Source organism: Varroa jacobsoni, unplaced genomic scaffold, assembly GCF_002532875.2.
Source record: "Varroa jacobsoni isolate VJ856 unplaced genomic scaffold, vjacob_1.0 contig00580, whole genome shotgun sequence".
Lineage (NCBI taxonomy): Eukaryota > Metazoa > Arthropoda > Arachnida > Mesostigmata > Varroidae > Varroa > Varroa jacobsoni.
Genome location: NW_019214493.1, coordinates 121,820 through 135,023, shown reverse-complemented (window position 1 = coordinate 135,023; position 13,204 = coordinate 121,820). Strand labels below are relative to the sequence as shown.

The following is a 13,204-nucleotide window of genomic DNA, read 5'->3' as shown; positions in this document are numbered from 1 at the left end:
CAGTTATGTTAGGTTCTATTCGTTATATATGGAATCACTCCAAACATTTACCATGAGAAATTACTATGGGGTTTATCTAGAAGGGGTCCACGTCATGACTGAGGCCGCTTCAGTTTCCCGCTGAAATTTGTGAAAACAGGGCTTGTAGTGTGGACTGACAGTCCCGATGTAAAATACTATATGCGATCTTTCTTTTCATCGACGGTTGGCTATTTTCATTGCTATTTCTGTTGCTTCAGATAAGAGATAAGGACTTACAATGTATGTACTCCCTATGACCAAAGAAACGTGCAGGATGTGTTGCTTGTTACACTACTTACGCCGGCCACCTCGATCCACGTCTTCTTGTTATGGTTACGGCCTTTGCTGCCACTACTGTGCTACAGTAGGACGAAGAAACCAAGAGACTTTTTAAAAGAAAATCTCTTTAATGGTTAAATTGAGCACGCATCAGTATGAGACTAATATATTAAATATATCGCATAGATGGTGCGATCTGATGAAGCTCATTTCAAATTCTCAGGTGCTCAAAATCGATGATATAATGCCTATTGGGCAACAAAAAATCCTCATCAGAGTAGTGAAGGTTAGAGCAGCAGCTGAATTGGCCGAAATCAATCGCTGTCATTTCACCAGTTGTTGGCTATGTTTCTTTTTCTTGCAGTATTTACGATTTGCACCTGAGTGCGCTACCAGACATCATTCTGTCACCATTTAGACTGCAATACGGTAGCTTGTCTCTTTTTTTCTAACTAGTCGAAGCGCTACTGCGTTGCGCATCAAACGTGTTCAAATTCCTGGACGAAGTTGCCAAATAGATAAATAGATCAACGAGGTTTACTGGAATAGCTGCCGCGATTATCGGATCGCACGTCAATGGACTTTCGCGGCTCCTAGAGTCTGGTTACTGCTAAGCTCTTTGCGTAGAAATCATTGATCGTAGACATGACGCAAGTGTTCGTTTAAATCTAAAAAGCAGACCTTATGTATAATGTATAAATAGTGAAAAGCGTTAAATTGAGTAGTTATAACGCAGTGTCAAGATTGCCCTGCTACAATTATCTTACGCAGTTAAATATGGTTTTTATTCCATTTATTCACGTATCTTTTACTACTGTAACAAATGTAACGTAAAACTCTCCAACTAAGACTTTTGCCTCACCCTATCCATATGCATTTGTGCAATGATGCGCATTAGAGTTCTCCTCGAGTTCAATAAATGACCATTATCAAGAAAAGCAGGCAGTCGTAAATATTTTAATGAATGATAAGCCTAGCTCACTATGGTTAGGTAAACCTTTGTACATTTTGTCAAAAGCTTATTTATGGGCCAATGGTGTTCAATCACAGATTATAAACACCAGACCGCTTAAAAACTTTTCTAAAAATGAACAAATTTGCACTATACTATATACATGAATATATGTACGCTTGTTTTTAATGCAGCCGGATGAGTGCCTTATACTACTCATACATCAGGCACTGTTGAGCATCGAACGCAAGCTAAGCAATAGACGAAATTCAGGTAGAAAAATGTTAATTTATTTCATCTTGTTGCTACCTTTATCTATTTGGTTTCATTATTTTATTACGCTTTTGGTTTTTCATATAGCGTTATCGATCTGGTATACGCATTCTACGGTGCCAGTGTTCTTCTAAAATTTATTTTCTATACATGATTGCGTTTCGGCCGCCCAGTCGTTGGCTCAGCCGAATCAGGAAGTTATTTTTCCTCCTCATACCGCCATGGCCTAGCCATGACCGTTCGAAGACGTCATTTATTTAACGCGGCAATGAATGACCATTTCTTTCCATTATTCGCAGGGCCATACGCCTATTAATAGTATGTGGCCTACAGCACGCGGTGCTCCACCTTTTTCAAAAAAAGTCGCTCCACTAAACCAGTTCTCTTCCGGCGATTCTATGACAACCTTACACATATACGTAACTTCTAGATAAAAAGCCCTGAACTCCGCAGACACAGTGACCATTAGTATTATTCTTAAACTCGTTATCCTCTGATTGATAAAATTTATGTTACTTAAAGCGCAGAGCACGCTTTGCGTGCAATTCGTCCGTATTTGCCTGTGACGTAACCTAAGACCTGGTGCGATATAAATACAATCTGTTGTTCCACTAAAATGTTTTCCTTTAAAGCATAAGACACTTAAATAAGTACAAAATACTTCTATAGCTGTTGCCTGGACGTTATAATCTTTGACTGTTTGGTTTGAAGTAGTTTGTCTGTAACAGAGCATTTTGTGCAAGAATGTTCGTTGTTTGTTAGAATTCGCAGCAGCAGCATAGACCTATTTAGGTCGGTCTAAACAATAATAATTTGTCCGCAGTTTTTCGTCTTATTATTAACCTTCATATGCCTTTATTCACTTTTTATTAATCATCTTCCTATACAATTAGCAAATAATTACTTTACGGAATTTGTGTTAAAAACAGATTGTTTCAGCACTCTAGAAGTAGCGAATTTATGCGGATACTAGGGTGTTCACTAAACTTCTTTGTTATTAATTCATTTGTTAATTATTTGTTTACCTGAATGTTACCAGAATAAATGATCGTGGCTGAATTGCTTACGACGCGCAATAATCACAGTTACAGCGTCTATTTCCTCACCGCCGAAATTTGCGAAGATTCGGCCTGCATTGCGGAGTGTTAGCTAGTCACCGGAATTGCGGTTCAAGGAATTTGCAACCGCAATTTGTACATTTACTAAAAAACATTGTCGCCATCGAGAAACTTGTGACCCGGTATGAGTTTCACGCGCCGTAAATTCCAAACTACCAGGAAATTCGGTCTATCTATGCGCAATGATTAAAACACCGCTCGAAGATCTTTAGTTCAAGAAAGAATAAATCATTTTGATTCGGTAGAGATAAAAAGAACTATGTCAAAGGCAGTGTAGAAAGAACAAGTATGTATGGATTAAAACACGTGCAGCAGCGCGGACCTAAATTTTTGTCGAAATCTCACTACGACAGTGGACACCACGCAAAAGCTAACTGGAGATCTCTCAAGGGCTCAGCTTACTTCGTTTGAATGAGTCTTCCTCCATGAACCGGACAGCAGCGGCTGTCTTAGCCGTTTTGGCCATAATATGTGTGCATTTAATAGAGACATGTGAGATGATGTAGATTTGAATCAAAACGTAGATATCGTTCGGTCTGAAGCAACGTTGTACGGCAGCACCGGAAACGTGGATGGTTTGTATATATATATATATATATATATATATATAGTTTGGCTTCGTCGTTTATCCTCATTCTTATCCTTATTGTCGTCGCCACTAGAAAGGAAATTGCTACAATGACTGCTAAACGCGTTGCTTGACATTAAAGGTCTAGATCGGTCTTAAAAATGCTAACAGTACTTTAATTCAACAATAATATGTGTATGCGCTAAGATACTTCGACACTAATCATTAAACATGGAAACAATGTTCTAATTATTGGACTCACTGGCTCATTCCTCTGTCCTAATTCAGGTCCGTATTATTACCAGAACACACCAAGATGGGATAAATCCCTCAATTCTTGACTTCCTCAGCAAATTCATTGTGCACCATTACTAATTGCGAGTGACCGTAATGAAGTAATAGGAAACTCGTTCTACTGTTGTGGCCTAAAAAATCTGTATCTCGTATATTGGAAACAAGATTCAATATGAGCAGCTCTAATGCAATATGTTACCAATTTGTTGAATATTTCAGTGTTTGTGATTTCTAAGCGCCGGGCATACCCGCAAGAACACGTCATTTGCCTCTCCCTACGAGGCATGTGAAGATCATGATTTTTGCAATTTTATCAACAATTGGAAGTACTATTGGATTTGATATATAAAATTGCTTAGTTGGACTAGTTGTACGACGTTTAATTTGTACCTGCGTGTCCTCTGCCTACCCCTGTAATCTTCTCTGCCGGTTATATGCAGGTTCAGGAAGCTGCAGATGTCCTCTCAGATCGCATTCGAGATTATAAGAGTAGCACATAGTGCCATTTGTTATAACTATTATTATAACTAGTCATAAAGCATTAATGACATTTACCTCTCTCGCCCTCTCCCTCTGGCATATTTATTCCCCTTTTTGATCTCGTATCATCGTTTCATTTTTATATTATTTATTTTTTTTTTTTATTTATCGGCTAAAGACCAGCATCGTTGTCGTTGTATTATTGTCATGGACGACAGTAAGGGACGTGTTGGTAAATAACATGTGAACACATTATTCACAGGTTATGACGCATGCGAATCGTGTCTCTTTTTTGCTAAGACGGACACCTATTTACCCTGCCCTCAGCTTCTCCAAGAAAAAAAATTGACTTTTTTCTTATTTAAAAAATAGTACTACTAGCAGTAATTGTACAACTAACAATAGAGTATGCAGCATGCATACCTGTGGACCATCCGAAGTATGTGATTATCTACGTGTTTGTTTTGTTTAAAAAAGAAAAAGCATAGTAATGCCTTTGCTCAATTAGGCGCAAAATCTTTGTGGTCTGCCATTTCCCCGTCGAATACTTATTTGTGTTGCGCCACTCACGCATTGCATTACCTGCTAAAATAATATTGCACCGCATCGAATCACTGATACAAATAAACGATGTTATTATGGTCAGAAGGTCAAACGCTGCACGCTCTACTTTGCGCCAAATGAACAACTAACCTTATTGAACTATATAACTATATCTATTTGCTTTACTTGTCTTTCTTCCTCCCACAGAAATCTGTTCGAATCACCTCACTATAACAAACTTTATATTTCCCGATTTTTCTTATTCGAACCTTCAGCAAACCGACTTAACAATAATTCACCCTAACAGTAAGAATAGTCTATTATTATTTCAAAAATAATTCTCATAATGTTTCCTATTTTCCCTTTCTTACATTTGTGGTATTGGTCTCTATCAAATTATACTATTATATTAAAGATTCTCATGCTGCCGTTGATGCTGCACTTGTTGTGGCGCGTGTTGTGGCGACCCAGCCTGGATAACTGGGAAGAGGAGAGCAGTGTTGTGTTGTGGGAGAAGGTTTGATGTCCCTCGCGGCCCGGACGAATCGGCACTGAAACAACAATGCACACCCACAACACAGCATCGAATATAATAATTACGGCTACAGCCTACGACGACAATATTGCCACAACACACAGTGTTAAGGGTGGGTAATCGATAGGTAAATCAATGTGGATAATACGCAAAACATTATAGGTTAGTAAGTTTACACGTTCTTATTTTCTATAGAGGCTCTTTACCACAGTAATCGTGACAACGTCAACAAACCACCACGCAATAGCAGCAGTACTAAGCAATGACGAACGGTAGAGACAGAAAATGGCCTAAACAACAAGAGTCCCATAAGAACAGTTGCGTGTAATGGTATAACATAGTGAAATGTGAAGTCGTGGTAATGAAGGAAAAGCGACATTTTACCAAAACTAATGTCTTTGAGTATATATATACCACTAATATGTACAATAAAGGCATGCCAAGGAGGCGTATACAAATGGTGGACTGTACCTATTGAATTCCAAAGATATCAAAATAAAAGGCCGAAAGCTGGTGGGAAGTCTGTCATGTATTCGGCAATAGAGTGTTGACTTACTCGCTGGCTGAGTACCGGTTCCGAAAAAATGATCGAGTATTGAAGAAAGATGTTCATATAGTAGTAACCCTCTGACTATCTGAATTTTTCTCTAAAGTTCTCCAACATCACCGAAAGCGCCTCTCTAGAGTATAGACACCTGATATTTGAAATGATCACCCACTTATCTAATAATTTAAAGAAAGCTAATAACATTCCAATGAAGTAAAGGTAATAATAAAGAGAAGATGCACTTACTAAATAACACAAACTTTATATGTCCAATATATAGACACATGATTATTATTAATATTATTATTCAATCATCATTATTATTATTATTATTACAGTACTGTACAGAACTACTTTCTACTGTCGTTTAATCTTACACCTGATTTGAGGCAATATTTAATGTGGTTCAAGTTTCCGGCACACACTTCACAAACTAAGCATGAAAAGAGTACATCAATACTATCAACTAGCATCAAACAACGTCAACTAGCTCTGACAAAGTGTCTAAGCTAGCTTACAGAACACATACGGATGATAGCTGATCTCAAAAGTCCTCGACAATTGTTATATTCACATTTGATTCTTTATTTAACGGGACCCGGGATCTGTTTGTGCTTTTTTCCTAAAAATTTAGTAAATTCTGAAACTATCGCCTGACTTGCATACGCTTTATTCTGCCGCCGAGATAGCTCAGTAACTGACACAAAAGGTTAGCCCGCAAAAGACACAGCTTATGTTGTTTTTGACAGGTGCTTCACCTTTGACACAGGATCTTGTCCACTTTGTTCACTGCTAATTTTTTGCTCTCTTTTTGCCACTTATGCAGACATTCAGCTCATATTTTTGTATTAAATATAATTTTATATAATATTATCATTAAATGTTTCTTCTTTCTTAGTTTGTTGTAGGTGTCGTACGCACTCGAGCAGTCCATAAAGATTTGCTGCAATACTCGAACCTCGGCCAGTATCAGCAGCAAATGAAAACTCGGGCCATTTCGTCTTTGTTACCAGTACATTGTCCAGCATAATATTATGCTTGTGGCCAAGCTCAATGGGTCTAAGCTTAGAAGAGAAAATCTAGCAATATCCGAGGTATTCTCCGTCATAGGCTTCGGGCGTTTATTTATAACAGATAATAAAGGAAGCGCGGTTTTTTAAAACCCTTGTGACGGTTTCTCACATTTTGTTAAGGTGCCCGCGTCTTTGGATGGGTTGAGTGTAGGACTAAAAACTTCAGTTCATGCAGCGGTCAGTGCATATGGAAGAGATGATGACGTCAGCGGGCAGAAAACCAGTGGTGGACGTTTGGTGCATAATAACAGGTCTGGTTCATGTTGGTGGGAGCAATTTTGAAGTGCTGACGATACAGAGATGGTTTATGGGAGATACCCGCCCCCCTCCCCTCCCCTGGCGCTAAGTCTCACTACTAGTCTCGCCGCGTTTAGTGTTAGTTCAACTTAGGTTTCTCTGTGATGGTTCTATTGTAATTGTTGGTTTTTGTTGCTGTTGTTGACCTCACTTGCTAAGGAAGCTCGTTGCCGACTCTGGCTGCTGACGGGGCTTGTACTTCTGTTTGCCCACCGAGAACGGAATGTAACGATACTTGATCATGTGCTGAAATGAAAAAGTAGAAACCCAAAAAAAGGACAAGGCAGCATTTAGTACTGGATAGCCTAAGTAAAATGTATAAATGAATTAATTGACCAATGTTATCTATATGTCTACAAGTAGCACACATACATATAAATCGATTAAATTTTCATACAAAGATAGAAGTGGATCCGAATAATTTCAAAGATAGATTTTTACAATTTGTTTGTTAGTCTAGTAAGCTAAAGATTAATAAGTCTTATGCATTATATCTAGGAACGCGCTTTATTACGGTTAAAAAAACAATTGGTTTCAGTTCTGTGAAGCATGAGGCTTCAGTAAATTGCAGTTCAGGTTTGTTAAACCGAGCCATTACGCTCATGTCTGGCGGTGGGACTTTCTATAATCAGCTGCTGAATTTATATAACTAGTCATCAAGCAAGCAAATACCCTGGTCAGGGTACGTGAAGGCGACTTAATATCAATATTAGCTTTATTTAAGATAAACCTTATGACGTTTATTGCAGGTTTTGCTAATATGGTAATCAATAATTAAAACGATTTACTACCGTTTTACTATCGGTGACCCGCTTCCCGATGGCGGACTACTGTCCTTCAAGCAGTGGGAATCATTTCAATTTTTTTGCAATTAATAGTCCGTCTATAAAGATAGCTGAAGTTCGCACACTTGAACAGAAACCAGAACAGCATAAAAGATTTTTCCCAATTAAATTACACATTAGTTAGGCTCAATTACTTTAAGAGATATTGCAAATTCTGTCCCCGTATTATCGCAGAGAATAAAGTGTTTGCCTGCTAAACATAGGTACATGTGGTAGTTAAATTTGAATTCGGACATAGACACTTTTTCGCGCTGGTAGAAACCAGCCTCCTGAAATAATGCCAAACGGCTGAAGTACCGAACGCGAAATACGCAAAACACGCATCGCAAATATCTTTCTATTCGTGGTGCGTTATCATGTAGTACATAATCACAACAACCATCGCAAAGCCGGAATTATTGTTCTCATAATATGGACGACTAAAATACAACGCATAATTTGTGGTGCAGGCGAATGAGGTGCAAATATTTATATTTGCATTGCGATAAGTGCAGGTCGACTGCTACACATTGACATTATTGCTTACCTTTATCTGTTTCTTCATTGTCAATACAAATAAGGTGATGAAGTAAAGTAGAAGTATGGGCCAGAACACGGGAATGTTGAACGCCTCGAAGAAGGTACAAAAACTAGCGATGAGTGTCGCCTTCGTTGCCGAATACCAGAAATGAAATTCAGGTAGCCGACGAATAAAAGGACGAAACTCCTCATTGGTTCTTGTTGGTAAGCCCGGATCCCCGTCATCTATTCACGAAATATCAAAGAAACATTGAAGATATAATACTAAATAACTCCATAAATAATTCTATCATCATTGGTCTAAAATACTAAGTCAACGAAGATTAATTGTGCACTGTGTTTTATTGGGTATTATTACTGAGTACTGCCGCAGCTGAATAAATAATTTGTACCTGCGCGCATGTTGCTGGCAACTAAATTGTTTTCTTCTCCAAGCCTTGAGACACTTATAATCCTCCCAATATACACTACAAGATTATGATATACACATAGGACTTTACTGTGGGCTCAAGTCGAGTTGGTCAAGGGGATGAGTGACTTTATGCGGTCCACGTACCGTAGTCATCTGCTAGCGCTGGATCCATTTTAGGTGTAAGAAATGCGATGAACAGATTTAGGTGATAAATTCCTAAAGCGTACGTTACGATGTACCAGCCCTGAAGCAAAAATATGCGCAACAAGAAGGCGACTATCAGGAGGACACAGAAGAACCATCTTCCCACAGCGTATGGTGTTACGAAATCTAGTATACGCTGATACCTCTGAAATAATCGTAATAGCAACGTCAGATTTCAACCTAGGCGAATTAGAGTAAAATCAAAACGAGTACTTATTAGTTGAAACATAGAAATCTTAATGAAAAGAGGAACAAATTGTATATACTACTATACGTACTGGCGATTTCTCCATTCATTTTCACATAGGCATTTAGGTAGAACGACGACTGAAATGAACTTCGGGTGCTTCTATACTGAAAAAAATTACATCTTGCATACGATCACGAAGCGGTGATATACATTATCATGAGTGTGTTTACAATTGTACCTGTGCAAGGCCTCGAAAGAGCAGCGCGACTACTGGAGGCTGGGGCCTCGTAACATCGGCTGTATGTTCCATTCTGTTTCAAATCTGTTGAATTTTTTCACCAGTTGCTACCGTATGTTCTATCCGTTAGATCATACGCCTGTATGAAAGCCACAAAGAAATCAATGATAGCTTCTTAGTGAATAATCCTTTTAAAGTGAATCATTCCTAGCGTATCTGTCTGTATACAATATGTGCCCACTTGTATTTGAGCCAACCTGTTATTATTAGATACACCACAGTTATAACATAAAAAAAAAACAAACATAGCGACTCTTTTTGGATTCTCTTTGTTGCATGGTATAAAATTCAGGATGCTCCCAGAATTTTGCGTGGCAAAATGTGTGCCATTCGCTACTAAAACTAGATTCTGGGAAACCACATGAAAGACTTTTAGAAAGACAACTAACAATGCATACAGATGAAGCAGTTTCTGCAGAGCTTAAAAAACATGTCTTACCTGAGTACTAACGCAGCTTTTGATATGGTGGCAACAAACGTGAACATAAATATTTGTTTTTGATTTAAAAAAAAACTCCAATTTTTAAAAAATCGGTTTTGCGCAATGAAGGTGCATCTGTTTCAGCCTAAAAATAACACACTGCGCTGCTTCAACATTCATTATTAGTATTGTCAGAAAAGAAAATTATGAACGCTTAAATGGATGATCGCGGATTCTGCAACGTACGTGACTTTTCACTTTTGTCTTAAACGATGTGCCATAAGATAAAGCAGATTCCTGCCTGAAAATTAGCGCTCGATTCAAAATAAATGCCTATGAGACCCCGCAATTCTAGAAAATATAAACTAAAAACAATTCTTTTAATGCCAATAAATTTCATCTAATGAGGATATAAGACACATTAATTGATAAATAGTTAACTGTGCAGTTTTACTTTGTCATCACTGAGTCTATGGCAATTCAGCTAGCAAACAAATATGTAATTTACCAAGAAATAAAACATGAACACTTTCAAGGTTCCCTAAGAACGGAAAAACTTTGTAACTATATTATAGATTAGTTCTAGTTATTCCTCTGGTACCATGGAGATAACTTCAGTAATCACATATTTCAGCATTAAGCAAGCTCGGGCGCACAATTTGAAAAATCTATCGTTGGCAGTTGCCGGGATACATTTTAGCCCACTTCAATTGCACTGAAGTAGAACAGCACTAACATTTCAAGTATCCAGAACTGGTCACGCGGCCTGAGTCAGCGACCCACAACTTTTTCAGTCGGAGATTAGATCGCCCAAACAATTGCGCCGGCGGCAAATTTCCGTAAATGATTTTTCTTAGCTTAGTCTCCCTTAACTACATATGGAATCCTACATGGACATCGGATGCTCAAATTTAATGCTTGTTCGAACCAAAGATATATATGAGCAGATAAATCAACCGAATATGCAAAAGAGCTACGTCACAGCTCAGCTTCAAAAACTTCCACACCTTTTAACCCAAATCGCGGAGAGATTTGATTCTGGTGCCATACCTTATTTTCAACTTTATAACGGCAACGCGTTACAAAGAGTACATATTATTCGTTTTCCACCAATGAAGCCTGAAGGAAAAGTACATTTTAATACAGCCACATTTGCAGAAGAATTAATACCACAATGGGAGCCAAAAATAACCAAATATATCAGAAAAATGGTCGTCATCCAATAGCAAGCCAATTAAAATTTACCCACTGTCTGCTGACCCAGCATCACTAGCAAAGTGCTATCAAATCCTGTCGATGCATTCGTTAACGAAACATTTCACACAGCAGCTGATCTACCAACATCCAATAATCTTCAAGAGCTTTTTGAAATCTAATAATCTTAATAACATTATACAAACTGAGAACAGGGTACAGCCAGGCTGCCTATACGGTGCCTGCCAAGGGCTTAAGAACCTGTTCAATCAACTTGGTGGAACACATTTGACAGAATTTCGAACGCGTTTCGAGTTTGTCATGAGTAGAGTCGGATAACAACATAATACGAACGACTGTCACCATAGGGAAAGATGTGGATCCGAATGTTTCGCCCCTATCACTAACCAGCAATCGTAGTACCATAGTCATAAAAATACACAAATAGCAAATGAGCCACAACGGGTGTAGCAGCAACTGAAATCCTACGGGAACAATCACATAAGCCGTCTGGCGTCTACAAAAACGCCACCCAACAATAGCAACGAGCAAGTAACATGCCTATTCCAAAACAGATCAAGCTACAGTAAACCCAAAATAATGCAACCGTGAGACATAACTCTGAGCATGAAACGCTGCTTCGAGGGGACAAAAGTTCGTGTAGGAAATTCTGCCCATATTGCCTGCTATCTGTTTAGCACAAATTTACATACTTGGCATCCGCTATTTCAGCCGGTAATTCTCGTTCTGATTTCCAATAGCGGTCCCCGTGATAGAGCAGTAGCAACCTGTTTTGCCTACTAAAGTTATAGATACATGAGGTAATCCAGGTTTGAAACCTTTCGTAGTCGCAGTTCTTTGTGCTGGAAGGCAGCCGTCTGAAGCGGTGTTTAGAGGCAGTAAAGCTGGGAACTTACAAGTTTCTAGTTACAGAATTCTTGAAAGTGAATGTAAAACTAAGCTCGCATGAGTTTGCGGTTGTGTATGGCACTTAATGACCCAAGCAGGTTGGGCTACAACCTTCAAAGCGAACTTTTTCTTTTGAATTCGTTTGGTACTCCAGATGTTAACATATACTCTTTATCTATCCATAGATACTTCCCGTAGTTTTCTTAATCTTTCTACATCAATGTCATACTTACGTTCTGCGCGCGGTGATCGTAAATGTGTTACGAGGATAAACACGACGTCCACAGCTGATAACACCTTGATATGTTATACTATATTACACTCTTTATATATTCGCTTTTGTTCGAGTCAAGACTGTCCTGTGCTAGCGATAATTAGGGGACAAACATACGCATTCACACACACACGCATACCTCACTAACTGCGCTGACTACCAAACGTTTCTCGGCGAAAAAACGGACCAGTGACATGAATTCCAACTCGAATCAAATTCCAATTCACCATCTGCTTTTGAGAATCACTTGAGCCGACTACACTTGCATAGGGAGTTAACCTCTGATCCAGCACTTAGCGTTTTCTAATTTTTTCGCTGGCTCAAACTTGCCTACACTTGCAGCCAAAAACACTGCTCACCCCCCAAAAGCTTTGGTTTTTGTTTTCTTAAACCAATGGGACAGTCGTTATTTCTATAAGGGTAGCGACAGGCAATGTTTCTGTTCGAGGGATAGACAACTGAACCCGGTTGATTTGCACACCAACCACGGTCGCGGTGCAGCAGCCGGACTGCCACAGGGATAGGGACAACGAAGATAGTCGGAGAAGTCAAGTCGTTCTTCTCTTGAAGTCACTATCTGCGGTAATAGTACTAATACTGATAGTTTTATCTGTAGTTACAACTTCACACGAACGCCAGTCGTTGAATCCGTCAGGGCCAGCCACTTCACTTTTTTTTACTTTCAGTACGATCAGCTGCTTACTTTTGATAGCTGAGACAACACCTAAGGTTATGTGTTGATGTGTACACGGTGACTGGACTTTGGATGTCTGTTGGAGGTTTGTGCTGATGAAGGCACACCACTGGTGAGCAGTAATAGTCGTATACTGATCGAAACACACATATACAGAAAGCCACACTTCATATAGCTAGTTGCTCATTAGTGAGCCACGTACGAGAACCTACTTGACTGACTGCACAAAAGGTAAACAATAAAGGATGAATGCATTCGCCGGTC

At 38.9% G+C, this 13,204-nt stretch overlaps 1 protein-coding gene across 2 annotated transcripts; it reads right to left on the bottom strand.

Moving 5' to 3' along the window:
- Nucleotides 1-1,520: 1,520 nt before the first annotated feature.
- On the bottom strand, nt 1,521-13,162 carry LOC111271406 (protein RER1). 2 transcript variants are annotated; one of them, XM_022852156.2, is made up of 6 exons: nt 12,206-13,162; nt 9,389-9,527; nt 8,901-9,105; nt 8,352-8,569; nt 7,132-7,226; nt 1,521-5,079 (listed from the first exon to the last, which is right to left on the bottom strand). In XM_022852156.2, exons 2-6 carry the CDS (start codon nt 9,458-9,460, stop codon nt 4,938-4,940), a joined length of 732 nt encoding a protein of 243 aa, XP_022707891.1. In that variant the 5' UTR covers nt 9,461-9,527; nt 12,206-13,162; the 3' UTR covers nt 1,521-4,937. The 2 variants fall into 2 exon arrangements, with proteins under 2 accessions (XP_022707891.1, XP_022707892.1); XM_022852157.2 differs by having other exon boundaries at nt 12,386-13,162.
- Between the last annotated feature and the right edge of the window lie 42 nt (nt 13,163-13,204).

Excerpts from the sequence above, each read along its gene's own strand:
- LOC111271406 (XM_022852156.2), bottom strand. The coding sequence starts at position 9,460 with ATGGAACATACAGCCGATGTTACGAGGCCCCAGCCTCCAGTAGTCGCG. Across the intron at positions 9,106-9,388 it reads TCTTTCGAGGCCTTGCACAG|AGGTATCAGCGTATACTAGA; the intron begins GTACAATTGTAA and ends CGATTATTTCAG. Across the intron at positions 8,570-8,900 it reads AGCGCTAGCAGATGACTACG|ATGACGGGGATCCGGGCTTA; the intron begins GTACGTGGACCG and ends TTTCGTGAATAG.